The sequence below is a fragment of the Neovison vison genome, chromosome 1 (assembly GCF_020171115.1).
Source record: "Neovison vison isolate M4711 chromosome 1, ASM_NN_V1, whole genome shotgun sequence".
NCBI classification, from domain to species: domain Eukaryota; kingdom Metazoa; phylum Chordata; class Mammalia; order Carnivora; family Mustelidae; genus Neogale; species Neogale vison.
The window spans coordinates 42,146,530-42,173,214 of NC_058091.1; the positions used below are offsets into that span (position 1 = coordinate 42,146,530).

General features: G+C 40.5%; 1 protein-coding gene across 3 annotated transcripts; it reads left to right on the forward strand.

Annotated features, from left to right (window-relative positions):
• Nucleotides 1-229: 229 nt before the first annotated feature.
• Nucleotides 230-24,356, forward strand: CNR1 (cannabinoid receptor 1). Of its 3 annotated transcripts, none has more exons than XM_044245908.1 (2): nt 230-286; nt 18,794-24,356. In XM_044245908.1, the coding sequence occupies exon 2, from the start codon at nt 18,857-18,859 to the stop codon at nt 20,273-20,275; it is 1,419 nt and encodes a 472-aa protein (XP_044101843.1). In that variant the 5' UTR covers nt 230-286; nt 18,794-18,856; the 3' UTR covers nt 20,276-24,356. The 3 variants fall into 3 exon arrangements, with proteins under 3 accessions (XP_044101843.1, XP_044101834.1, XP_044101853.1); XM_044245899.1 differs by lacking the exon at nt 230-286 and adding an exon at nt 1,354-1,498; XM_044245918.1 differs by lacking the exon at nt 230-286 and adding an exon at nt 2,970-2,996.
• The last annotated feature ends 2,329 nt before the right edge of the window (nt 24,357-26,685 follow it).

Below are 26,685 nucleotides of genomic sequence, written 5' to 3' on the forward strand. Positions count from 1 at the left end.
CTGGGCGCCTCCGGCCCGGCCCTGCAGGGGGGCGTCCTCCTCGTGCGGGAGGGACGGGGAGCCGGGACCCCCAGCGGCTGGGAAGGGGGCGCGCCGGACAGGGAGGCGCAGAACCAGCCGCCTACGGAGCCCAACTGTTCGTAGCCCGGGCGTGCGGGTGGGGCGCGCCCCAGTGGTCCGCGCCGGGCGGGGGCGACGGGGGTGGCGGGGGCTGGAGAAGGCTCCCAGCGCGAGGCCAGCCGGTGCCCCGAGGGCGGAGGACAGGTGGTCGCGTGGCCACCGCCAGGTAGCAAACTGCTCGGGGGCTGCGCAGCGCGGTCCCAATGCTTCGCCTGCCCCCGGGCCTGGCTCACTATTGCCCACCGCGGGGGCGACTTGGGGCGAGCTGAACGGCCTGTGGCCGCACCCCTGGCCCGGGGCTCCCCGGCCTCTCGCCTCCTGCTCCCCTCGCCCTTCCGGCTGCCCCAGACGTGACCCCCGCGCAAGGTGTTGGCGCTGCGCGCAGCCGGGGCACGCGTGATTAATGGCCCCGAGGTCGGGGGCGGTGCAGGCACGAGCCCCTTCTTGGCTCGGCCGGGGTGTGAGGGTATCCGGGAGGAGAGCCAGGTCCTGGCTGTGGGAGCCCCCGGGACCGCGGCGGCGGCGGCGCAGAAGAAGGAGGAGGAGGAGGAAGAGAAGTAGGTGACGCGGGCCGGAGAGGCTTGTCCCCTCCGGCCCCAGGGCCGGCGCCACGGCAGGTGCCCCGCGCCGGCAAAGTTTGGAGCCACGGGTGCCGCGCTGCGCGGTGCGCGGGTCCCTCCCCGCGCAGTTCCCTCGGTGGGGTCTGTGCCGCCGCCGCTGCCAGGGCAGGACAAAGGCTCATTAACACGTGATGGGACCGCGCTTCATAAATGGGACTGGAGCGAGAGGGAGCCAGAGACAGAGCGCCAGCGGAGGAAGAGGCAGGGACCGCACGAGTGTGGCGAGGCGACGGGCGTCAGTGCTGGCGGAGACCTGCGGCCCCACGCCGAGCCAGGCTGGGCGAGCGGGAGGACCCACTGAAGAGCCCGGGGAAGGGGCGAGGCTCGCGGGCGGCGGGAGAGGAGGGGTCGCCAGTCGCTGTCGCTGTCGCTGTCGCTGTCGCTGTCGCGGGCGGGCGGGCGCTGGAGGCAGGGGACGCCGGCGCGCGGGCAGCGTGGACCGACTGACTTACTGACCGACCGACGGAGGCACACCCCGCTCCACCCCACCCCACCCCGCCTCGCCCGCATCCCCGCGCCGGCGCCGCCTCCCTCCGGCTACTCCCTCGGCCACCCCTTCCTTCTGCACTTCTTTTCCGCCTCCGCCTCTTCTTGGCTCCGGCGGCGCCAGTGCCTTCCCCTGGCCCGGGCGGGGCGCCTCGGCTCCCGCAGAGCTCCGTAGAGTCGGGAGGAACGTTTCGTTCTAGCAGAGCAGCAGCCCCTGCGCTGGGCGAGAGGTGCCGAGGGAGCTTCTCCCCGAGGACCGGGGGATGCGAAGGGTAAGACCTGGCAGGGTTGCGTTTGGAAATACTTTTTCCGCCTCCCGCCCCCTCGGGTACTGACCAGTGTAGTCCCCAAGTGTCCTTCGTGGAGTTCTTATTCCGTGTGAGCGAATCGTGCGTCGATGTTTACTTAGCTGTACAGCCCCAGCTTGTAAACTGTGGTCTGGGCTACTTCTGGAGCTTTCTACCATTTACTACTTATTGAATGTGTGTGCACCTCTGTGTACACTGATGTGTGTTTGTAGGAAACGTGTAATTGTGCATGTTTGAAAAAATAGGCGCTTGACTTGGTGCTGAATGTCTATAAACCGTATCAGCAACTAAGTGTTTCCAAATACATCGATCTCTGCACCAAACCTAGAAACTGCCTAAAATATTAAATGTCATATAAAGAAATGTATGTCAGATAATAAACTTTTGGTGTAGAAAAATAGCTGCAGGAGCCACTCTTTTTAAGGAAAACTAAACGTACCTTTAACATCTAAATTTAAATGTTGATGGAACCATTTAACCCCAAACAAGCCATTAGATGAAAAAAGTTGCTGTGTTTTTGAAAGACATTGCTCGGTAAGGCTCACAATCATAAATGGATCCCCTCTCCAGTGGAGATGTTGGCAGTGACAGACAGGAGAAACTGTCATTTGGTCCTTTGGAAGTTTGAAAGCAACATGCATGCTTCTAATTTTAGTTTTAAATTGAACAAATGAGAAAAAAATGGTAATCTGTTCATCATTTTGCCTCCCATCTTCTTTATTTCCCTTCAAATTAAGTGCCATTCTTGTCTTTGTTGTTGCTTCTTGATACATTAAGCATCCTTGGGCATTTAATAAGAGATTACAACAGATTTACTGGTTTTAAAGGTGTTGAAAGATATCTCTGTGGGTCCCATAACTTCTCCTCATTTTTTATTATCAAGTTAATATCGTTTCAACAATGGGGAAATGCAATTTCTTAGCGTAAACTCAGTAAACATTGAGTATCAGTGGGGTGACCACTGCCATCAATCTATTTTGCAGAATATTGAGAAGCTCAGAGCAACTAACCTTTAAGGTTCCCATAGGACTTTGTCTGATTTAAAGTGTTGCTTTTCTAATCCCACCCTACTGACAGTTTGCAAGGGAAGATATACTGATTGATTTTTCTCTGTCCCTTTTCTCCCCTGGTACTCCTTCTCCCTCCCACCATCTCTAACTCAGTTAAAAGCAATTTTATCAAAATAAAAGGCCACGCATAGTTTCTTAAGTGAGACAAATAATATTCTGATTATATCCATACATGAACAGAATCCACGAGCCTCCAGATTGTTAAATGTTGCATACTGCAAGCGGTTACTTGTAGGCACGATAGCAGTTGCTGTAGTTGGGCAAGAGGCAAGAGGATGGACGTGGTTTTTAAAAACTAATCCATTTTAGGTTACCAACAGAACTTACTGTGAACAGATTCTTTTTGTTCCAAAGATGTCTCCCACTCCAGGCAAGGAGCAATCCTGGCTGAGGTACGTATCAAGTGTCTGATGGGGAAAGGTCTCATTGTGTTCCTAAGTCTCTGTGGGGGTAACGTGAGGCCCCAGGGGGGAAATGCTCAGTTCTGACCTTTCAAAAATAAAATTACTATGCTTGCACACTCATTGTTAGGAAGGCAAATTAGATATTCATGCCCCCCAATTTCAATAGATAGCTTCGATATAGATGCCTATGAAAAGAATGTTATTCCTGGTCCCTTAAAAAAACAGATGATGTTATTTAGTGTGGCATGTAAAGTTTTACATTTTGTTGCAAATCTGATTTCACGTTGGAGTAGTGCTTGGCTTTGTTTGTTATCCACTGTTTTCTGTCTTTTTCTGTTACCGTTTTCCCAGTGGACTCTGTGCCTCCCTGTCGCCTGTGAGATGGTGCCTCTCTAATAAGCCTAGCTGCAGGATCAGTGTGTTCTTTTTGGCATTTCAAAATGTTAAAATAGTGAAATTGTTAAATGTTAACAAGATGAAACTGCTGGGAATGAAATTCTCTGGAAGAACCACTCTATCTGTGGCATATTACAGTCTATTCCAAAAGAAAACTCTTTGATTCAGTCCTACCTCTTTTCTCAAGAAGGAAGCAGCCCCATTGATTGTGGTGATAAGTATTTAGTATGCAGTGTCAGTTTATTAATTACTAAGGCAAAGCCTGAAAAACTCTTTCAAAACAATCTTATGACATTCTTCTTTGCTTTGACTCAGGATTAACATGAACTACCAGGAAATTGAGACAGGCTCCTTGGTTGTCTCGCATGTTAGTGTTTGAAAGTAGAATTGAAATACTTGGCTGTTGAAGAATAAAGTATGATGAAACAGAACTTAGAATAGCTGTTGGTAGTTTACCACGCTTACCAAATGTTTCTTCCCAGAAAACAGTTGGCCTAATAAGAAAAGTGATTATTTCCCATAATTAGCTCTCCAGGAATGCTGCAAAAGAAAAAAAAAAAGGTAATAAATTGAATCTGGAGATACCTAACAACACGTGATGAGTAAAACGAGATTTAGTGATAGAGTCTTGAATTTGGTTAGTCAGATGGAGCCTGTCCTTGAGGTTGCTGACTGTTTTTCTTGGGGGTAATTATGTTAGCTCAGTTGCCTGAAGAACACAGATGAGAGCTTTCATTCCTGAAAAAAAAAAAAAAGAAAAAGGATGCTGTGTCTTCAGTGTAATCTGTCTCTTCTGTTTTTGTATTCATCATTTTCTAATTGAACTGACAAATGAGTTAGAGGGAAACCAGCCTTTGGGTTTAAATTATTTATAATTCTGCTTTTGCCTCTGAAAAGACCTGGACCTAACATTGTTTGAAAAACTGCTGAGGCCAAGTTTACATATTGCATATCTTTATTTTGAGGGACTACAAGCTCTGCTGGTTTTTCTTTTCTTGATTGAAGATTTGGTAGAGAACCTAAAGAATAAGAGGAAATCAAAACCAATTGATACACTTTGTATTGGCAAAATTTTAACTTCATACACCCCATCTCCAGTGCTTTCTTAATTCTTTTCTTATAGCAATGTTCACTTTCTATTATAACTGCATGAATGCTGTTTCTGAGGTTTTGGGGGATAACTACACTTTGCCACTGAATTGTTACTTAATGTTTTTGATAATTATTTAATTCACTGATCTGTATCTTCTTAGATTAGATTGGGTTTAACAATTACCTATTACAGGTCAACTCAGATTTCTCCCAGATATGCTTTAGACTAAAAGAAAGAATACATGTTATCCGGAAAAATATATAACATCAAATTATATCCCGCATAATTTTAGATGATTGGGATGTATGAACACACTCGTATACGTATATATGAACAAACTTTTTCATAGGTGTGTATCATGCCTGACATAAAAATTTAGACCCATTGTCTTTATATATCTGAATATATAATTCATATTTTAAATAAACACTACAAATTTGGGAAAATGTCCGAATTCAAGGCAGCTATACAGCTGGACACAGAAGACTCAAGGCAAAAGAAGTATCCACCTTGCATCAAAACAAGGCTATTCTGATTCTCTAGGGTAGCTGAGATCTTTTCCCATCTCAGGTGTTCTAAGAATCTTAGAAAGATGCCAGGATGGGCATAACTATCTTTGATTATACTTTTCTCATCAACACTGATTGATGTGTTTAATACAGTACTCATCAGTCCTACTAGTTGTTTATTATTTTTGGAAAGGAAGTTGGGAGAAAAAAATACAAGATTATTATTATATCATAGAATGCATATTAATACCAGTGTATTTGTAATATACAGCACATTATAGTGTCATCACAAATAAGTTTAAACTACAGGAAATAGGTGAGGAGGGAGAGGAAAGGTAGTTTTTAGAGGTTTTCCATTGCCTCTCTTGGTACTACTCAAATAGTTTGATGTTAGAGAAACTCCTATCTTAAACAGGCTTCAACGGATAATAGGTATGTTTATGACCTATCAGTGATAATAGGTCAAAGCCATTACATAAAGTAATCTGTGATTACCTCTACTTCTTAACAGAAAATGTTTACTAAAAGCTTTCCTGGGTCATATTTCTTCACTGCACGGGTGCCTCATGGAAAGTAAAGTACATTTCATTATAATAGTTTTTCTAGCACAGTTGCCATTACAAATACCTTTTTGAGCCAGTTTTCGTTGATATTTTCCATATATTTGAAGTATTTTCCATATGGATTATTAACAAATAACATCTGGATATTCTCTAATTTAAAGTTTCATTCGGACAGGTTAATTTCATAATTTAGTGAGCACGAGGTTCATTGTTTTGTTTGTATGGGTTTTCGAAGGAAGAATTGTTTACTCACCAAACCTGAGCAAATGGGCCTGGCAGAGCCAGAGCAGTTGTTCTGAAATACTATAAATTCTGGTGCAGCCCCAGCTGGAGAAATTTTCACACCTGCACTTTAGGAAAGCTTTCAAAATTTTGCTTTGTTTGTTTTGTTTTCTTTTGTTTTTGAATATGTGAGTTGAGACTGGTTAGATGGGAATCAGTATTTCTTAGCTAAATCTTTTTTTTTTTAAACTTATTGTGCTATTGCATTATATTCTGTAGTTTTGAATGAGTTTCCTAAGGAAGATTTTGCATTTTTTTAATCTAACAAGGGATTTAAGTTCCCTTTTCTCCTAACACAGACAGCAAATCATTTTTCCTAAGAGCACAATATTTTATTATCTAATTCTTATTTTTTCCCCTTGAGTTTGGATTCTTAATTGGGTAGAGTTTGGATTCATTGAGTAGAAATTTGATATCTTTGTCTTGATTCTTTACCATCATTATCTACTCCGAAAAAGCATTTAAAATTTGTTTTTTACTTTAGAGAGAAAGTGCAGTATAGTTTCCTAAATTTGACAATGTAATATCTATTTTTTAAATTCCTACTAGCAAATTCCATGCTATTGCTTTTTAAAGAAAAGCAGAGGCATTTTTCAAAGATGTGCCAGGCAATCTGTTGTGGTAGTTGAATATACTGGCAAATGCTTTCACAAACTGTGTATGTCAGTAGTATATTTAAATATAATTAAAATAAAATATAATTAGGAAATAATGTTTTTCAAAGTTTATGTTTAAATGGGAGGGTTCCCTTTTTTCCTCATTATTTCTTCATCTGTTCTTTTAGACCATCTATTTAGAGAAGAAAATTGGACTATGAGTTCTATAAATCGAATTAAGTTGCAAGGAGTTTTACATTTAAATTGGTGATAAATTCCAGCGTGCTTTTTAAAAAACAAATTTCTCCTGGATATTTGTCTAGGAAATTTTATAACATTGATTTCTGTTGGCCAAGAGGCTAATATAGCAAGCGAACCAATGCCATAAGCAGTATGCTTTTGTCCATGTTATTTGCTTTTAACTCAGCTATATTTAAAAGTAATCAACCTGATTTATTCGTTAGAAAAGAGACTTTATTTAATGCCACTATGGTCTGTGTATTTTGGTTTATTCCCGTGTGGCTTGTGAAGTGGACCAGATTTCCAACTCATTTCAATGCACTGCTACCAGAATATGTAAATGTTTTCTCTAGCATTTGTACAATTGTGGTGAGCAAGCAGGATACATGTGGAGAAGAAGGAAAGCTAAACAATTTAATATATAACCAAAGTAAGCAAAAGATCGTCCCTAGAGTTCGGTGTCTTTGCCCATGTGGTAATTTGACTCTAGAAGACAGACAACTAGTTTGGGAGTTCCAGCAAAGTTCTTACAAACAACAACCAGAAAAGGGAAAACCTTTGGATGATTGTAGTCCTCAGCGGAGGAAGTGAAGTATGAGTAATCTAAGATCCATTTTTATTGATGAAATAATTAGAAAGGAAACACTCTGCCCAAAGTCAGACATTTAAGTATTTGGGGATCCATTTCCATGTATTTATAACGTTTAGGTATTTTTGCAAGCTATATGCCAACTATAAGCAGTAATAGGTTGCATAATTTAATTCTGTAAGCATTTCTTGGGGCCTACTGCAAAATTTCCATTTTAGTTTGTTGTTTTCTGGGTGCCTCTCCTGTGACACATTGTTTTACAGTTTGAGGAAGAGATGAACAGAAACAGAAACATTTCTAGTTTAAAAAAATAAGCTGAATGTTAACTACCATTCCTGGTTTCCCGTTCTTTTATTCTCAGTCATCATGGGTTCTTTCACAGTGGAACGGAAAGAAATGGCTAGCAGACCTAGAGAGCTTTGCATAGACCTTGTAAATAGAGTTAGGAGAAAATGGTGTGTGGAGTTCTTAATTTATGTCTGCATGCTGGGTAAGTACATATTGTATCTTGAAGCCACTTTTCTCTGTTGGTCAAAAATATAACAGTAAGTTTCCTGAAAAAGTGCAGAGAAGCCCGGAATTGTAGACCGTTGAGAGGTTCCTTGAGAGGTTCCCACTCGTTAGGTTATATTTCTTTTCAGGCTAGACCACAGAATTCTATTTCGGTCCCACAGAAATGCCTTGGTTTTAAACATCTTCTCTGGGAAACTACTTTACCATCAGCGGGCTCCCTTAGCCATCCATTTCAACCTACACTCACAGAATATTCTTTCTTCTTATCCTCAATTCCTAAAGGTTCATTTTTATCTGCCTGCTCAAGCATTTAGTCTTTCTCATAGGTCTCCATAAACTCCAGAATGTGTTAGAATCTCCTGGAGGGACTTCTAACATCACACCTGTTCCCCAAACCCCACTGTTTCTGACTCCATAGGTCCAAGGCGAACCTGAGAATTTGCAGTTTTTTACGTTCCCAGGTAATGCTGAAACTACTGTTCGGGAGACCCCCCCCTTGGGAACCACTGGCCTATAAAATCACTGTGCATGCGCTCACAGACCACTGTGGGATGTCTCAGACTGTTCTTTGAGGTGTGTGTACCCTGGATGTCCAGCCTGTTCTCACCCATCTTATTTCCTAATTCTTCATCTTCACATCACTGTTTCTGAATATTCGCAGTTCCTCAGCTCGGTTCATAAGCACGAAATTGCACCACACAAATCCTGGGGAGGGTTTGACCTTGAAAGAGTACAACAGAACCACCTCATGGTTTCAGCGACATCAAATCCTATCCTTGCATCCAATTTGCACACTTCCGTCTTAATTGAAACTACATTTCCAAAGCACATGTTTCATCTCTAGTGAAACCTACTTCCTCCAGTTCTGTTTGTATATAATTATTTGCATCTTGAAAGCATATTTTTATGTTTGTATCTTGCATGTCAGTACACACTAAATTTTTTTTTAATTTCAGCTAAAGTGGATGGCACATAAGCACCTAATTTATAAAATCATGTTTGAAGGGATTCTGGATTTAAACAATAAAAACTTTCTTAAAATTATTCCAGTGAGAAGATGATAGGAAGGAAAAGGAATTATTTAGAAAGCTACCATATCCTCAATTTGTATGAGTATCTGGACAAATATTCATTTGTGAAATATTCCATTGTAGCCCCTGAAATGATAAATAATTTTCCATTCTTTTTCATCCCAGAACTATGGCCTGTGTTGGTGATTTCATATTTGAAAATCAGAAAGCCAAATGTTTCATAAAATAGAAATGAGTTGGGTTTGTTATTAGAATTGATTTTGGGCTCCTGAGATATTCCCATCTCACTTTTAGCATCTCTTGGCATAAACATACTATTTGTTTCCAGTAGAACTACTTTCCTTTACTCATCCTTAATTACTTTCTTGAGGCAGACTTCCAAATATTCACAATTAATTTTATCAATATATTAAATTTTCTCCATGCCCCTTTGCCCCAGAAAAGCAATTAAAAATGTAGTTTTTGTAGGCAGTAATAAAACCCATTTTAACCCTCCATAACATATTTTCTTATTTATGTTTTAATTAATTTGGTTGTAAAATACATAAAATGCTGTAGCAGGAGGAGAAGTTGCTCAACCAAAGCAAGAACTATGTCCACTGAATAGAATAACAAATTGATTCCTGAGGGCTTATAAAAGCCACTCCATCTAGTGGTTGAATTTTCACATAACTTTTCTTGACAAGTGGTTTTGAAAACACACTTGCACGTGGAGAAACCCCTTTGGGAAAGATTAATGCATAATAACAGGCATTCGAGGGAAGGAAAAACTTCATTACAATCATAACCTCATAGATCGTCTTTAAAGGTCTATCAACAGCCTGTAATCAGGCTTGCGTGTCACAAAAATCTCTTTGTTTCCCATTGCTGTGTGCCAAAACAGTGAGGTTTATAACACACACCCAGATTCCGCAACGATTGGAATAAAAAGTATATTTCTAATCTTTGCCTCGGGCTTCCACGTGCCATCGATATAACTACTGGTTAACGATAAGATAAAAGGTCCTGGGATGAAGAATTGTTGATGCCTTTTTATTGGGGCAGTTGTTTTTGTTTTTGTTTTTTTTCTTCAGGTGGATGTTTGTATGAGACCAAAACTCAGTTTTAATTCCCTTATAATGACGGACTTTATGCCAAGGAAAACAATCCACAGTTAGACGCCTTTTAGCTAAGATAGATCTGCCACGTCGCTGACGACCACCTACATCCGTTTAGTAACTAGATATTGAGTACCTACCCCGGGCCGGGGACTGTGCCTGGCAGAGGACACGCGAGGCATATAAGACAGGTCTCTCCTCTCAAGGTGTTCACGATTTGAAGGGTTTCGACACAAGAAAGACTGACACAGGGTGACTCAGCAGTGCCCATTCTCTCTCCAGGGAGAAAAACTCAAAGCATCTGTAGGAAGGGGGTTACACAACCCAATTACTGGACTATGCACCCCATACCATTGGGTGATACAATATGGTAGGCCTATGACATGTTTTCATATCTGATTCTATTCTGTCATCTGTGGGAGGAGAAGGACAGATGGGTGGCCTTTATTGGACAGAGTCGGAAGAGAGGGAAAATCATTTCTCTTGCTTCACTGACCTGTCTCCCCCCCCCCTTACACAGGTGTAATACGTGGATGTGTATTTCATGTCTACAGTGCTAGCCACAGACTATGTGCTCAATGAAAATGTGATACATGAAGCAGATGAGGGCATATAACTTTGTATCCATCAGCTACATGGCTGTTGGGGACACAGCTTTGTGCTATTTGGGGACCAGGAATCTGTCACAAGCACTCCCTTACAAAGGTTTATAGAATTTCTTCAGTCTTGATTCCAGCGAGCATCTTAGGAGCGGGCCTCAAAGAGTCATCTTCTGTCTGGGCCCAGCAAAACCCCACACTGCTCATGGTGGGAAACTGAGTGATTTCAAATTGAGTTTGAATTTCTCCATATGGGAATGAAAGCTTCGAGCTTTTGTTTACTAACAACCATCATGCCCCATTCAGCCCTAAACAAGGTGTCCTCTCCTTTCCCTGCTGGTATTGTGGAAATTGTCATTTCTGTCCACAGTCCTTACAATTGACTAAATGAAGGGGGAAAATCTAATTTTAAAAAATGGTGACAAAGACAAGTTAGATTTAGTTAGATTTTTTTTATTATTTGCCAGCAGTCGCTGAAAATAAAGTGCTAATCCAAGGTTAGGAAATATAGTTTATAGTTAATTATCATACTTTGTCCCTGAAGACCACAAGGCAAGGATGCTTTGCAAGCACTATGGGCAGTCTTTTTGCTGTCAACAGATCTTTCCTTCAGATTTTAGTCGTTTGCTATGTAAAACAATCAGCTACTGTTTATTACCTCCTTTCCCCCAAATCAATTCTTCCCCCTTAGAAACCAAGAAAAGGGTCTTATGTAGTTTCTGGACCTCAAAGCTATGAGCAGTTAACTTCGAATTACTCAGCCCTGGGTTGAGTTCTAGTTCTGCTCCTCTAGTTAGAGAGAGACCTAGAGTTATTTTACTACTCCAAGCCTCAGTTTGCTCCTGTGTAGAAGGGGGATCATGATAGCACCTAATGCATGTAAATATTTAAAAAATAATTTTTATTCTTATCACATAAACAATCTAATGTTTCTTATTACATTATTGGGGAATTGGAATCTTCTCTATTGTGCATTTATTTAATCACCCAAAACATTCTATCACTCTAAGATTTGAACCTAGAGAAACAAGACTTAATTTTTCACCGAGCTTAATTTGTATGCTCGTTGATTCAAAGAGAATGTACTCCCTCATTGAAAGATGAAGGAAGAAACGGAAAGGGATGCTGCACCACTGGACAACATGTAGCATACTTTAAACTGTTGCTTCCTTGGCAATGAACTGTCAGATAACCTATCTCCTGGGTTCCAGGTGTTTTTTTTGGGCTGGCTTTTAATGAACAAACTTCACATACATGATAAAGACAAGTTTATGGAGTATTTTGTATATGGACTGTGGCTTCTATTGAGTTGAAAATTTTGCAGTTTTTAAGGGAAAGCTGCATCTATTATGCCTGGTTACTTTCTCTACAGATATGTAGAAAAGGTAGCCCTCTTTAAAAAAAGAGAGACAAAGGCACTTAGTAAGAGGAAACATCAGAACAGTAGAACAAAATTAAATGGTAAATGGAGAAATGGAATTGGTTATGAAAGTCAACAAATCATTTCACTTGTATCATTGCCTTTGTGATAGACTTTTCTTACAGCATCATCACCTAATAGTGAATGTTTAATCTGATGTAGTTTTAAAGTCATCATTTTTTTAAGCCCTAAAATTCTTTTAAATTTTAACAAGCTTTTAAATGTTAAATAATTACGAATACTTCAAGTTAAATTTGAACAGAAATATAGCCTTGTAAGTGCCTTAATGTCTATTTAGATCATATTAATTGATATATTTTCATGAAATATATTTTCTTACTAACAAAGACCAGAGAAAATGGTGCATTTAATAACTTCTATTCCACAGTGCAAAATATATGGAAAGCTAAGGCTTTGAGAACCAACCGAGCATCACCTACATAATGGAATTTTCTTTTATATATGGGAAAAGGAACTGACATTAATACAAGGAAGAAGGATTATGTATTTTTGCCTGAATTATCAGGATAATTAAGTCAATCCTTTACTTCTCTTTGCTATAGAAGATAATGCAAAAAGGCGACCAAACTACTTTAATAAATCCAAAACTCTGATGGTTATATAAGACTTAGAAAAGACTCAGTTGCTCATTCAGCCATAGCAGAAGCATCATTCATCCAGCTATGGTGTTGGCCCATGAGATCTGCCATGTATACTGAGGACATGTCTTAGACATGATGCAATTATGAGGGTCAACTAAAATTTTCCTACTAGCTTTAGAAAAATACATTATCAAGTTACTTTTTCTTGATCAAATTAGTAGAAACCAGACTCATTCCCAGAAATGAATGGAAAATAACAAATACATCCACTGGCACCTTCATTCTCTTGAACCCTTCACAAGACTCTTTTATGAAGCTAGCTAAGCAGAACAACACAAAGCCAACAAAGAGATAAAGGAGAATAACTGGGTTCATTTAAGCAGGGGTCCCAGGCCCCTGCTTAAATGGGGTCTTGGACTCCTATCAACTTAGAAACCATGAGCTTGGCATTGTGTCCTTAAAGCATTTGTACACTTGAGATATTACAGAAGGAGCCAGGGGTGGGGAGCGTGCTGAGACAGTCTCTAAGTATATCAGGAGCACTGATCCTTCTGATGCTTCTAGAGGGTTTTTGGCCCAACTAGTCTTGACATCCTGCAGGGATATCCAGAGAGGCTTGCACAGTCCAGAACTGCAAGGATTTTTACTCCATTACAACAGTGATAAATATCTCACTTACTGAAATGTCTCTCTGAAACAAAGAATGTCTTCAGTAGGGCAGTGAAAACTAAAATAACCTGCTGTTGATCATATTGATATAGAAAAGACTTTATTTGAAGTCTTGTTTTGTCACTCTATGTTCACCCTAATCAGGACGTGGATATTTTATACCCTCAATGGTCACAGAAACAAAGATGTCGATTCTAGGTAGACTTTAGAACGCTTCATGCTGCTGCTCATGTACCCAGAATGTTTCTTTGATGTGTTACCATAGTTGCGACTTATATAAGTTTAGGGGTAGTAGATGGAGAGACAATTGTGCACTTAGTGAGATGGACAAACAGGTAATATCATTCCAAAAATCTGAAGCTTTTTTTTTTTTAAATAATAGATTCAACACATTAAAATATTTTTATTTTTCTAAAGATATGATTTATAGCTTAAATTACTAGAATAAGTTGTTTATATTTTTAGAAACAGAATTCTGGGAAAATCCCCTTAAATGTCATTCAGTCATTGTTTTACTCTAACAGTAATAAAAACCAACTGCTTCTTTAATAGGTGCATCTACGCATCTTGCTAGAAATTTCCAATTATGATTCTCCCAGTAGCAAACAAAAACAAAATTAATGGCAGCTGCATCCCCCAAAGCCTAAACCGTATTACTAATGAACTCTCAAAGAAAACTCTCAGTGCAAAAAATAATCAGGTGAAAATTACTGTAATAATCCAAAGGTAGAAATAAAGGCAAAAATTACTGAAATGCAGAGGACCGCTTTCCTGCCATGATCCTGTTAACTGGTAAAATTGCCTATGCACCGTGGTACTTTGACATTACTAAAGTCCTTGAACTGCACAAAATCCATGTATACTTTAAAACTGTATTCCTTAATTAAAGTTGGCTGATACTGAACAGAAATTAGTCTATATTTCATAACCACACCATGCTCCAGCTCAGAGTTAACAAGTGACTTTGTTTTAATGAAAGTGCTTGGTTGCATTTAAGTGGGAAATTGTGATCACATAGGTGGTAACCTTAATGTAGAGTAAATCTCAGGCACACATAGGTTTGCGTTGCTGAAAAAAGATGTGTGATCCTTTGTCTTCACTGAAGAAGCTTTGTAGTTCTTCCAGATACTAAAATTTTAATCTTTGAGGCCATGCCAATAGGTAGATTTACCTAGATGGGCTGGGATAGGAAATAGTGATTTAGTAGGAGCGAGTCTTAATTACTATTGACAAAATGCCTTAATTTGGGTTTGTAAGAAGCTAGAAGGCTTGAATATAATACAGAACGCAAAATGGCTTTATCCTAGTTACTGTTAATTCCTAAAACCATGCATAAAGTCCAAGAGCAAAAATTCTGAAGTCTGAGAGTCTGGAGTCTGTCAGCTACAAACTCTTCATCTTCTGGACAATTTACATTAACATCTAATGACCTCCATTTCCTTATCTGTGAAATAGGGATTAATAAATAAGCACCTAATAAAGTTGTCATGACAATTTGATGGTAGAGTATGTGTGAGGTCTCTGGTCTCCTGAAGTTATATAATTCTATATAGACCACCCATAACATTTCCTCCTCCACACATGCACCCATGGGTGCATCTTCTATTTCCTTCATGCTTTAAGTGCTGAGACAAAAATAAAAATTGAATAAGCAGCCTATGATCTAATAAGGCACTGTGCTATCTCAAAACAATATATGGCAAGAGTCATAGTACTAGGTAATGAAGAACAACTCATATTTACTGAAGACTTAAATTTTGTGCCAGACACTATGTTAAGTACGTGATCTGCTTTTTTTCCTTTTTCATTTAATTTTTAGAACAATTGTATAACTTAGGCAATATCATCCTCCTCCTCATCCCCATTTTGCAGATAAAATACTGAGGCTTATCGACATTAACTCCTTGCCCAAGTACAAGTTGCATAGTAATCTTGGTCTGCTAACACCTAATTCAATGTTTTCCCCATTACTCGTGTTTTGACTGGTTGGAATCAGCGGGGAAAGGAAGGGAAATAGTAGCATCCTTGGCTCAGGTTACAGGGATGATGGCTCATTAAGATTAAAAGCAGCTTTGGACCCCAGCAAGTAGCTGTTAAAAACTTCAAATGTGGCTAGTACCAGGTGTCGAAGTAATAATATTTTGGATACACTGAGTTAAATAAAATATATCATTAAAATTAATTTCACCTTTTCCTTTTTCCTTTTTACCTAGGTAGCAGAAACTTTACAATTGCATATGTGGCTTTATATTTTTATTAGACAGCACTGCTCTAGAACCAGAACATCTGGGTTTGTTCTCGCTTGGCCACCTACTAGCTGTGTGAATGGTGAATTCCTTACCCTCTCTGTGCCTTTCATCTGTGAAATGGGGATAATAGCGGCACCCACCTCATAGGGCCATTGTGAAAAATAAATAGTTCCATAGACATAAGAGGCTCAGGAGGCTGCCCGCACATAATAAGCTCTCCCTTAGTGCATAAAAAGGGAAAATCAGCAAGACTTTGGGGTCTGCTTGATTATAGAGGCCAAGAAAGAAGAGGTGTTCAGGGCGTTATGAGATTGGGCAGCTAATATGATTAGTCATAATTAGTCATAATTCCATAAGAAATGTGCAAAAAGACAGGACTGAGGGTAATTTGCTGCAGCACTATTTGTAACAGCAAGAGATGATGAACCATGTAAACCTGCATCAGAAGGAGGCTGGTCACACTCATCTAAGGGATACTTAAGGCACCTGCTAAATGAGGAGAGGTTTTGTGGACCATTGGGGAACAGTCTTCATGCATACTTTAAAGTGGAAAAGCAAGGTGCAGAACAGTATGTGTGGTATATTAGTATTTGTTAAAAAGAAAATAAAGAAAGAATTCATGTATTTGTTTGAGTATGCATGGAATATCTCTAGAAAGAGTAACAAGGATCTTCTTGCCACCGGAGAGGAAAACTGGATGGTTGAGACATAGGGATGGGGGAGACAGACTTTGCTGTATGTCCTTCTGTTCCTTTTGAATTTGGAATCAATTGTATGTAATATATGCATATAAATGATCAAAATTTCAAATAAGTTCATTTTTAATTGGGAAATGTGAAGGACAAGTTAGTTACTTGAAATAAGCGGACTTGGGAGGGAGGTCCTGGATTGGCTCCCAGTTTCAGTTTTCGGGCCAAATACCCATTGAATTAATTACATTTCTCTCCTGTGATTTTTAGAAAAGACAAATAAGTATTATTAAATCACTGCTTTTATGCACCAGTTAATAACATTCAGCTGCCACCTCTTAGGTTCATGTGAACATTTCTAAGGGAGACTAGCCCTCTCTTTCTTCTCTGCTATCATGTTATCAGGCTGGTGAAACACGGAAGAAAAAAAGATACCATTCCTGTGCTTGGAAATCGCTTTTTAGTTATTGAAGTAGATATGTAAGCTCATGATTAAATGATACAGTGAGCCCTGTAATAGAGGGAAAGGCTGGGGGGATTAGTTCTGCCTTGTGGGAAGGGCTGGCCAAGGGGATATCAGAAATGGAGGTAAGTTTAGCACCAGGCCTTGAAAGATCCGTGGAGCAGAGATCTTGGAAATTCGTATTTCAGACAGGGGGAGGCTCAGAGGGAAGGCGGAAGGTGTGCAGGTGTGACCCCAAAAAACAGCAGGGCCAGTGAGCTCTATGTTGGGGTATGGGTGGGCGTTGAGAGGCCAAAGTTGGATATGAGGATGTGCCAGGACCATAAACAGCTCTCTCACAAATTGTGGCTATTTTCTGTGTCCTCCAGTTGGTGGATGAAAACTTTCATATGTAAACGAGTTGTTTAGCAAATGTAAGTTTGCAGAGAGTGGAGTTGACTCAGAAGAGAGCCTGGACCCAGGGATAGTAGAATCTAGAAAGGTGGACCACATTCAGCACCTGGTCCCTATTCCAAGTTACTAAATAAAGCAGAAGGAAAAAAAAAAAAAAACCCACATTGTGATACTTAAGGTATTCATTTAAATTTTTCACCTTTGCCTCCATGTTCTGTCTCCACTCACTAATCCTACATACTCCTGGCATAGACATCCTGTCCTTGGGGAAGCCTCCTTCTTCCCCCCGAGACTAGCCGCCCCCAACAGTGTCTGGTGTATCACCAGTCATAGTTGTCACCACACTTCATCATAATTACCGGGGTCCGCTGTCTGTCTTCTGCCACACTGTGTACTCCATGTGATAGGGACTCTTGCTTGGTACTGTACATGCCCAGCCCCTAGTGCTTGCCTACCACAGAGCCTGGCACATACTGGGTCCTCCACAAATTTGTCGAATGAATGAATGAATGAGTGAATCATGACTTCAGATAGGTAGGATTTCTGTATTTTAGCAGGAGAACTCAGAACATTTTCATTTGTTCCAAGATAATAACTATCCCACAGCACCCTCTCCATACAGTGTGATATATTAAAAAAAAAAGAAAAATATAACTAGGAAATAAAATGTTAGTTTTTATGGTTATTTTAAAATTATTATAGATACCACTTAGTAATTCTAATGTCATTATAAGCGAAAGACCTTAATAGCTGCATTTTAAGGAGAATTTATAAATAGTAAAATCAATTCCCTGGCTGTTTATTTTGAAACAAACACCAAATTGTTTATCTTAGAATTGAAGAGCTCTTAAAATTTGGCTCCCTTTTCTCAGTTATCCTTATTTCTGGAGCCATCTACACGGAAGCCTAGATGATACAGCATTGAGGCCTGCTTCCTGTCTCCCAGCATGCTTGTGTCACCGCACCGCTCATGAGGGACACTGTCAGGAAACACTCTCCTTCATCACTGCTTCCCAGTGTTCAGGATCTTGGTCTTCCCAGGAGCCTCAGTGCAAGTTTGCCGTTCATGACATTTTTCTTGGTTGGTGTAGACATCTTCAAAGTTCACCTCAGCCATGAGTTGGTCCAAATGTCTCCTCTGGGGGAGGAGACTTGCTTGACAGAGACAGGCCAGCATCCAGATCTTCCCCTATGGTCATCTGTTCCTCTGGTTCTCAGAAGTCTCTTCCTCCCCCTTCACATTCAGCACACAGACTGCACACAGTCCCTGATTCCATACAGCCTCATTCTTTGGTTGTGCTGTACATTCAGTCTTACCTGTGTGACAAGGTGATAAAGTCTTTAAGAGCAGTAGTTGTGTCACATGTTGCTCTACCCTGTCCCCACCAGCATTAAGATGCTGTGTGTCTGTGGTGGTAGAAGCCAGTGGTAGACATTTCCTAATGCAACTATGAGGTGTGTGCCACGCCCAAGACACACTTCCTTCTGCTTGACTGTCAGACCCTGGAGGTCTGTGCAGGATCACACAGTGACTTAAATTCCAGACAGCTTCAGTAATGAAAGAAATGTGTTTCTAGTGGGCGCCTCCACATCGCCAACTCTGGGTGGCTTTTCTGTGACTGACTGACTCATTTTGTTGACTGAAGGTGACAAGGATTTTATCTAGGCTCAGAGACAGGAATAAAATACCATGATGGTACATGTTTGGGATGTTTACAGTCAGTTTTTAAAACATTATTATGATTTTCCCAGGCTTTTCATCATTGAGCTTTTTTGTTTTCCCTCCTGCTAGGACTCCCTGCTGTGGGTCTCTTTCTCAGTCCTTTTGAGTTTGGCCTGATCCAAGACGGAGGTTATGAAGTCTATCCTAGATGGCCTTGCCGATACCACCTTCCGCACCATCACAACAGACCTCCTCTACGTGGGCTCCAATGACATTCAGTACGAAGATATCAAAGGTGACATGGCATCCAAATTAGGGTACTTCCCACAGAAATTTCCTTTAACTTCCTTTCGGGGAAGTCCCTTCCAAGAAAAGATGACTGCCGGAGACAATGCCCAGTTGGTCCCGGCAGACCAGGTGAACATTACCGAATTTTACAACAAGTCCCTTTCATCCTACAAGGAGAATGAGGAGAATATTCAGTGTGGGGAGAACTTCATGGACATGGAGTGCTTCATGATTCTGAACCCCAGCCAGCAACTGGCCATCGCCGTCTTGTCCCTCACGCTGGGCACCTTCACGGTTCTGGAGAACCTGCTGGTGCTGTGTGTCATCCTCCATTCTCGCAGCCTCCGCTGCCGGCCCTCTTACCACTTCATTGGCAGTCTGGCTGTGGCCGACCTCCTAGGGAGCGTCATTTTCGTCTACAGCTTTGTTGACTTCCACGTGTTCCACCGCAAAGACAGCCCCAACGTGTTTCTCTTCAAACTGGGTGGGGTCACCGCCTCTTTCACGGCCTCTGTAGGCAGCCTGTTCCTCACGGCCATTGACAGGTACATATCTATTCACAGGCCCCTGGCCTATAAGAGGATCGTCACCAGGCCCAAGGCCGTGGTGGCGTTCTGCCTGATGTGGACCATCGCGATTGTGATCGCCGTGCTGCCTCTCCTGGGCTGGAACTGCAAGAAGCTGCAGTCCGTTTGCTCAGACATTTTCCCACTCATCGACGAAACCTACCTGATGTTCTGGATTGGGGTCACCAGCGTACTGCTGCTGTTCATCGTCTACGCGTACATGTATATTCTCTGGAAGGCTCATAGCCATGCAGTCCGCATGATTCAGCGCGGGACCCAGAAAAGCATCATCATCCACACGTCCGAGGATGGCAAAGTGCAGGTGACACGGCCCGACCAAGCCCGCATGGACATTCGGCTGGCCAAGACCCTGGTCCTGATCCTTGTGGTCTTGATCATCTGCTGGGGCCCTCTGCTTGCGATTATGGTGTATGACGTCTTTGGGAAGATGAACAAGCTCATTAAGACAGTATTTGCGTTCTGCAGTATGCTCTGCCTGCTGAATTCCACCGTGAACCCCATCATCTATGCTCTGAGGAGCAAGGACCTGAGACATGCTTTCCGGAGTATGTTCCCCTCGTGTGAAGGCACCGCGCAGCCTCTTGACAACAGCATGGGGGACTCGGACTGCCTGCACAAGCATGCCAACAATGCGGCAAGTGTTCACAGGGCTGCAGAGAGCTGCATCAAGAGCACGGTCAAGATTGCCAAGGTGACCATGTCTGTGTCCACAGACACGTCTGCCGAGGCTCTGTGAGCCTGACGCCTTCCTGGCAGCACAGGAAAAGAAATTCATTTTTTTTTTTTTTAAAAGCTTAAAATCTAGAAGAGTCTGTCGTCTCATCGGTTATATTTTTTTAAGTTAACCATGCTCAGTGAAAGGGGACTGTCACCAGGATCGGTTCTCAGCTCTGTAGCATTTCGACAGTGTAGGTACCAAAACTCAGTTCTTCAGGGGTTTACAGTGAAGAAAGCCAGCTGCTGATGTGACCGAAGCTTCTTCAGGGTCTCAGCGAAATGAGAGAGACACGTGCAGCTACATGGTCTGAAGTCTAAGGACCCATAGGAAAACACCATCAAATGAGTAATGCCTTTGTAACCACAACTCTCATTATAATGTGAAATGTATTTGTCCATAAGTATCAGAGATGTCCATTTTTACAAGTTATAGTACTAAAGTAGACCTCTTTTGTAAAATGTGTCATGTCATGTGAGATGTGGATCCGTGTTTACTGTGTGTTATTTATATTCGTCTAGTTCAGCAAAACCGGAAGGTAGATTTTCATGAGAACAATGGGACACAAGCGGTGGATATACACCAGTGAGACCACTTTTTTTAAAAAGTATTGCCCGTGACTTGAGAAACCTTAATATTTTTTCCAATCTATTTAAATTTGACACTGAGATACTCATAAAGGTTTATTTTTCTGTTAACAACAAGAAGAATCTGAAGACTATCCCGAGCATTGAGCAGAATTCACTGATACTTAAACATTTGTTAGCCCTGCATTTTCATACATGGACATTTATTATCTTCTGGACTATGGCTGTTCTGTTGGGTGATGGATTACAAGCAGAATGGAAAAGAGAAGGCATATTGACTTTTCTGGCTGACATCTCTGACTTTCTTTAGTCTTTAGCTATTACTAGACCTCTTAAGACAGCATGTGTCAACCTTAATGTATATTGTTATCACTGTGCAATTGCTGTTTACTTGAAGAGTACTGCATTCTTATATTCCAGGTTTCAGTAGATTTCATGCCTGGGTGGCCAAATGAGTCTTCATTTTTTCTTAATTGAAAATAAGTATTGTCTGGATCAGTAAAATTATACCGTGCGTGAGTGTGACTATAAATGTGTGTGTGTTTCTATCCTGTAACCGTTACAGTCGTGTCCTAAAGTGAGAAAACTGTGACCAAGTGTAAATCGTACCACTTGCTGCATACTTGCACATGAATTCAGTTTCTAAAATTGAGTTCTTTATGAAAGCTGGTTGGTAAAAATACCATAAACATTCATAAAATTCCCCCCCCACCACCACCCTGCCAAGGGATTGGGTCAAGTACTACTAAACTGACCTTTAGATATTTCTTAGGACTCGAGTCTACCAAGGAATGATCAATGACAAACATGCAAGTGAAGGTCTGTATTTGCCATGTCAGTGTTGGGAAAATGAGTGTCTTGGTTTCTGAGCACCTAAGGTCTACCAGGTCTACAGGGAGGTAAATCATCAAAAGGGAAGCAGTTCTAAAGAAATCCATGATGACATTTGTTGTTGGAACGTGGAGCAATGTGATCCCATCTAAGCAACACTGGACCCCGCCTGCTGAAGGAGGAGTACCCAGTCGGGTCCTCATGGCTAAGGAGGCTGGGCAGACAGTGGTCAGACAGAAAAAGGCAGTGAGGAGCAGACACCCTTGCGACTGAGGCTTGGATGACATACAGCTGCTTCTATGCTTTACCCAGATGCCCGTGGTGACAGCCCAGGACCCGGCTTTGACTAGATAGATTTGGGCTAAGAAGTAGGCCTCTCCTCTTTTCCTGGTAAGCAAGATCTGCTAAAATATAAGCTGAGCATGGCTTTCTTTCTTCTTGTGCCCCAGCCTCATACTCCTTAATGGTGCCATGGATGCTCAGAATAAGGCCCTTTTCCTGGTGAGCATTAATATTGCTTCAGAAGTCACTTGACCCTGACCAATTTTACTTACAAATAGTCTTCTTATACAGATAAAGCATGGCTCCTACAGGACCCAGAGACCTGCCTAGCGTGAATTAAAGTGGAGAGCTAGCATTTATCTGGTGATTTCTAGCTCTCTAGATAGATGAGCAGTCTACTGGGGCATTGTCCTTTTGTGGCAGTATATGGTCTGCAGCTGAATGTGGCCTGTGGGCCAAGCTGGGATGGATTTAACTGTCTGTACGTACAGCTCAAATCTGCCTGCTGGTTGCCTCACTTTATCTCTCTGTGATATGCAGGGGAGGGCTCAGCATGCTGGAGGATGAATAAGCTCTCTTTAGGAGAAAGAAAAAAGATCGTTTCCAAAAACTCACCAAGGTCTGGTTCCACTGAAGAACTGCCATTCTTTTGTCCTGCATTATCCCGAATATTAATCCACATATCTCAGAGCTCACCAGGCAGCACCAACTCTCTGCTCACAGCTATGAAGACCTGGTGAAGACGAAATTCTCATTATTTGTAGAAAAATTCCAGGATTCATTTTTGAAACTGTATCTGTGTGTATGCAATGTAGATTTTATAGTGTGTTGTGCTTTCAAAGATCTGAATCATATATAACAAATTAAGGGACAATGGGGCTGATGGCACTAAACTTGGTGCTTATTGATATTCCAAGAAATATCTGTGAAATACCATCACATTTGTGTTACACTACCTTCATTTTAAAACTCTTCAATTAGTTTGATTCACTTTGATGCTTTTAATATCATTTCCCAACCCAAGAGACTTAAATGTTCTCCCTAATGAGTATACTTATTAGAATTACCATTCATCAGTATCATTCATTACTGAGTCCCTTAATTAGGCCCATTAACTTAAATATAATTTAAATTTCAAATAAGTCTTGTAAGGTCTGACTTCAGACTTACCTATGTTCCTCTGAGGGTAACATATTTGTCCTGACCATGCATTTCACTATCACATACGTCTTCAGAAAGGGCCAAATTCCTAACCTATTCAACTTCTTCAGAGTAATGATGAATCTTTCAGTCCTACACCAATAGTTTCATTTAGACAAAGAGGGCTGTTTATAAGAAACTCTGATTTTCCATTATGTAGGAGATTTATGGAAAAGAAACATGGATCTGGGAGAAGCTGCAGACATATGCCTACACTTGAGATGATATCCAAGCCTCTCCACCACGCTGAGTCAAGTCTTATCTGGCATTAAGTGTCAAGGGATTTTGGCTGCCTAAATCCACATTGCAGGAACCAGGCCCAACCACCAGATGAGAATTAGGCCCTGGATGAGTAGCACTCTAGTTACTGTCCTGTTGATCATTTCTGCCATCCCACATCTGTAAAAGAGGCCACCGATAACATGCGCAAAATTAGATTTCTCACAATCTAACTGTATATTTGTATGATATTTTAAAATCTCCTAAATGCTGGGCAATGGCTATTAAGAATTGTCTTGCATTGGCCTTCTGATGAAATGTTAACAATGCCTATTGTAATATAGACAAAACATTTTATCTACTGATTGGGGCTGAATGTATGTAAATAGGTTTAAAAAAAAAGTCAGACATTTAAAAAGTGGCCTACAAATCAGTACTTTTCAGATAGAAGGGTTTCTTTACATTGCTGGGGCATCCTACAACCTATCTTCACGTAAACTTAGTGTACTAGACTTGCTGGGGATCCGAGTCCCCAAGAGAGGAAACCTTTTCTTGTGGTAATATGAATCAAGATGCCAGATTATCTGGATTCTTATTTCCGATGTTTCAACTGGGAAACAGAACTCTTTACTGTCTGTAAATCTAACATTATTCCTTTTCCTCTTAGAAGAATATGGTATCGTTAGATGTCCATTGAGCTGGTAACACCCTTGCAACCGCCGTAATATCTTCGTTAGTAATATGTATAATACTTTGTACACAGGTACTAGTAAGATTGTTATTCAATGTAGCTTCAGTCATTAAATTACTAGAGCAAAGTAGTACTTTCGTAATATTTACAATGTATTAAGCCCACACTATATTTTATTTCGATGATATAATGAAATTGTTATTTATTCCAAGAGAAAACATCCCATCATGTCTATTGTCCAAAGTTACCTGGAATCCAATAAAAATTCTAGATTCTCATGAAGAACATAAAATGCCTTTGAATTCTGCCTTATTTCACAGTCTAACATTAAGACACTCAGGATTTAAGTTCTGAAAGATTGTTGAACAACTGATTTGTTCCCAAAAAGCACTTAGGACTTTGAGAAATGAGGACAGGTTGGGTTAATGTTATTTTTAACATGGGAAAAACATGCATAAAGTAATCATTTATATAATAAAGAACAAAAGCCTGCCATGCTTTTTTAAAACATTATTTCATTAAGGGATTTAGTGATTTTGCAGTAAATTAAAACAAATGTACTGTTCACAATGTGAAATGAAATCACAACTTAGCAGATTTAGCAAAACATATAAATCTGAGAAATTTGTAAATATATTCTGATCTATGTGAGAGAGATAATTACTTTTCAATATAACTTAAAAAAACACAATTTTTACTTGAACAAGAAGAAAAAATAGTTTGGAAATTTTATGATGAAGTAAAAAAAACATTGTAATGAAGTTTACACGTTATTATTCTGAAAGTACATTTGCAGTTAATTTTGAATGAACATTTTAAATTTTTCAAATGATAAATTGACAACTATTTGAAAATAGATTATCTTTATTATTTTAATGACAAAATAAAAATTTATCATTCTGTCTGTTTTAGTAAACACTGTGCTTAACTGCATAAGCTGAGTGCTTCTACCAAAAAAGCAAATTCTGTGTGTTCTTAAGTTTTACATTGGGACTTAATGGGCATAAGGTACTTATTTCAGTATCTTCATGTAGCAAAACTCAAAACTGATCCCCCATCGATAATATGTGTTGCTATTGATAGTGAAATATTCATTTAGAATGATACAGGAACAAAAAAGTAAGCGAGGTATGCAAGAGTCTCCACAGTGCCCCCTTGGATGGTTCCAGCTGGAAAAATTCCAGCCTTACCTCTAGAATGTTCTGTAAGAGTTTCTCCTGGATTGAAGGTGATGCATGTGAAGTTTTTGGCCCCATACTGGAACATAGAAAGTGGACAATACATATTATCATTGTTCTTCAATTCCCTGTCCCTGAATGCTGGTGAGGGAAATTTGGAGTGTACATATCTGATTAGTTTAGGAGGTGATGAAATGTGAAGAAGGATAAGTCTCTGAACATCTAGAAGTACAGGTCATTGAGCTACTGCTTTTCAGAAGTTTCTGATAATATTAAGGAATGGATATATAGGATTATAGGAGACATGGTTCCCTGTGACATATTCAAAAGAAAAGAGAATGACAGAAAGGAATGAAATGGGGTGAGGAATTAATTAAAATAATACAGCTGTAGACTTGGATTAACAGAAAAATGAGATTCTGAGACTCCCCAGTGTTGACCGCAGCAGCTTATTCATTGCCTTGAACATGGGTGTTCAAATTATTTGTAGAGCAAATAAATAACTTTTCTCTTACCACTAAGAAACAGATGACTTATGTAGCACTTCAGTTGTTTAAGAATAATAATATTAGTGTTGTGTCTGGGTGGCAGACACCACTCTTGATTTCTGCTCAGGTCATGATCTCAGGGTTGTGGAATGAAGGCCCATGATGGGCTCTGCACTGGGCATAGAGTCTGCTTGGGGTTCTCTCTCTCTCTTTCTCCCCCACTGCCCCTCTCCCCACTCTCTGTGTCTCTCTCAAAAACAAACAAACAAAAAATCCCACTCCATAATAACAATATTAGAATTCTTAACATCCTTAAGTAAACCTGATCCATTTGGATATGTTCAAATATTCCTTATCTGGTATACAACATTTTGACCGATATCAGAATCTGGCAAATCTCAAAGATACCCGGTTTTGACCGACAAGGCAGCTCTTACGCTACAAAGAGCACTGGGGAAGAATTATGAGACCCAGCATGTACTTCTGGATCAGTCACTATCTAGTTGTTTAGCCTTGGACAAGCTACCATTTCTGATCTGCTTTTCTCAGCAGTAAAAGTGCCAGCTCTGAAAATATCAGTAGCATCTGATGATATCAGATGTCTTGAAGAGCTTTGAAAACTGTGAAGGGCTATACATGTATATATATAGTATATAGTATAATGTAAATTATTAGCAATAGTCCATGTTCAGAGCATTCATTTTATCTTAGTGACTCAGTTAATGTCTACACTAGTCCTTGAGCTAAAAATCAGGAATAAAAGAGCTCCATTGTGTTAGCACTTTACATTGGCACTACATATATGTGTGCACATATATAATACATATACATATATTATTTATATATATATACATATATATAATGTGCATATTATTTAATCCTCAAGAAACTTTATGATGTATATATTATTAGCCTTATAATATAGGTGAGATAAAAACTGAGTGAGGCAAATACC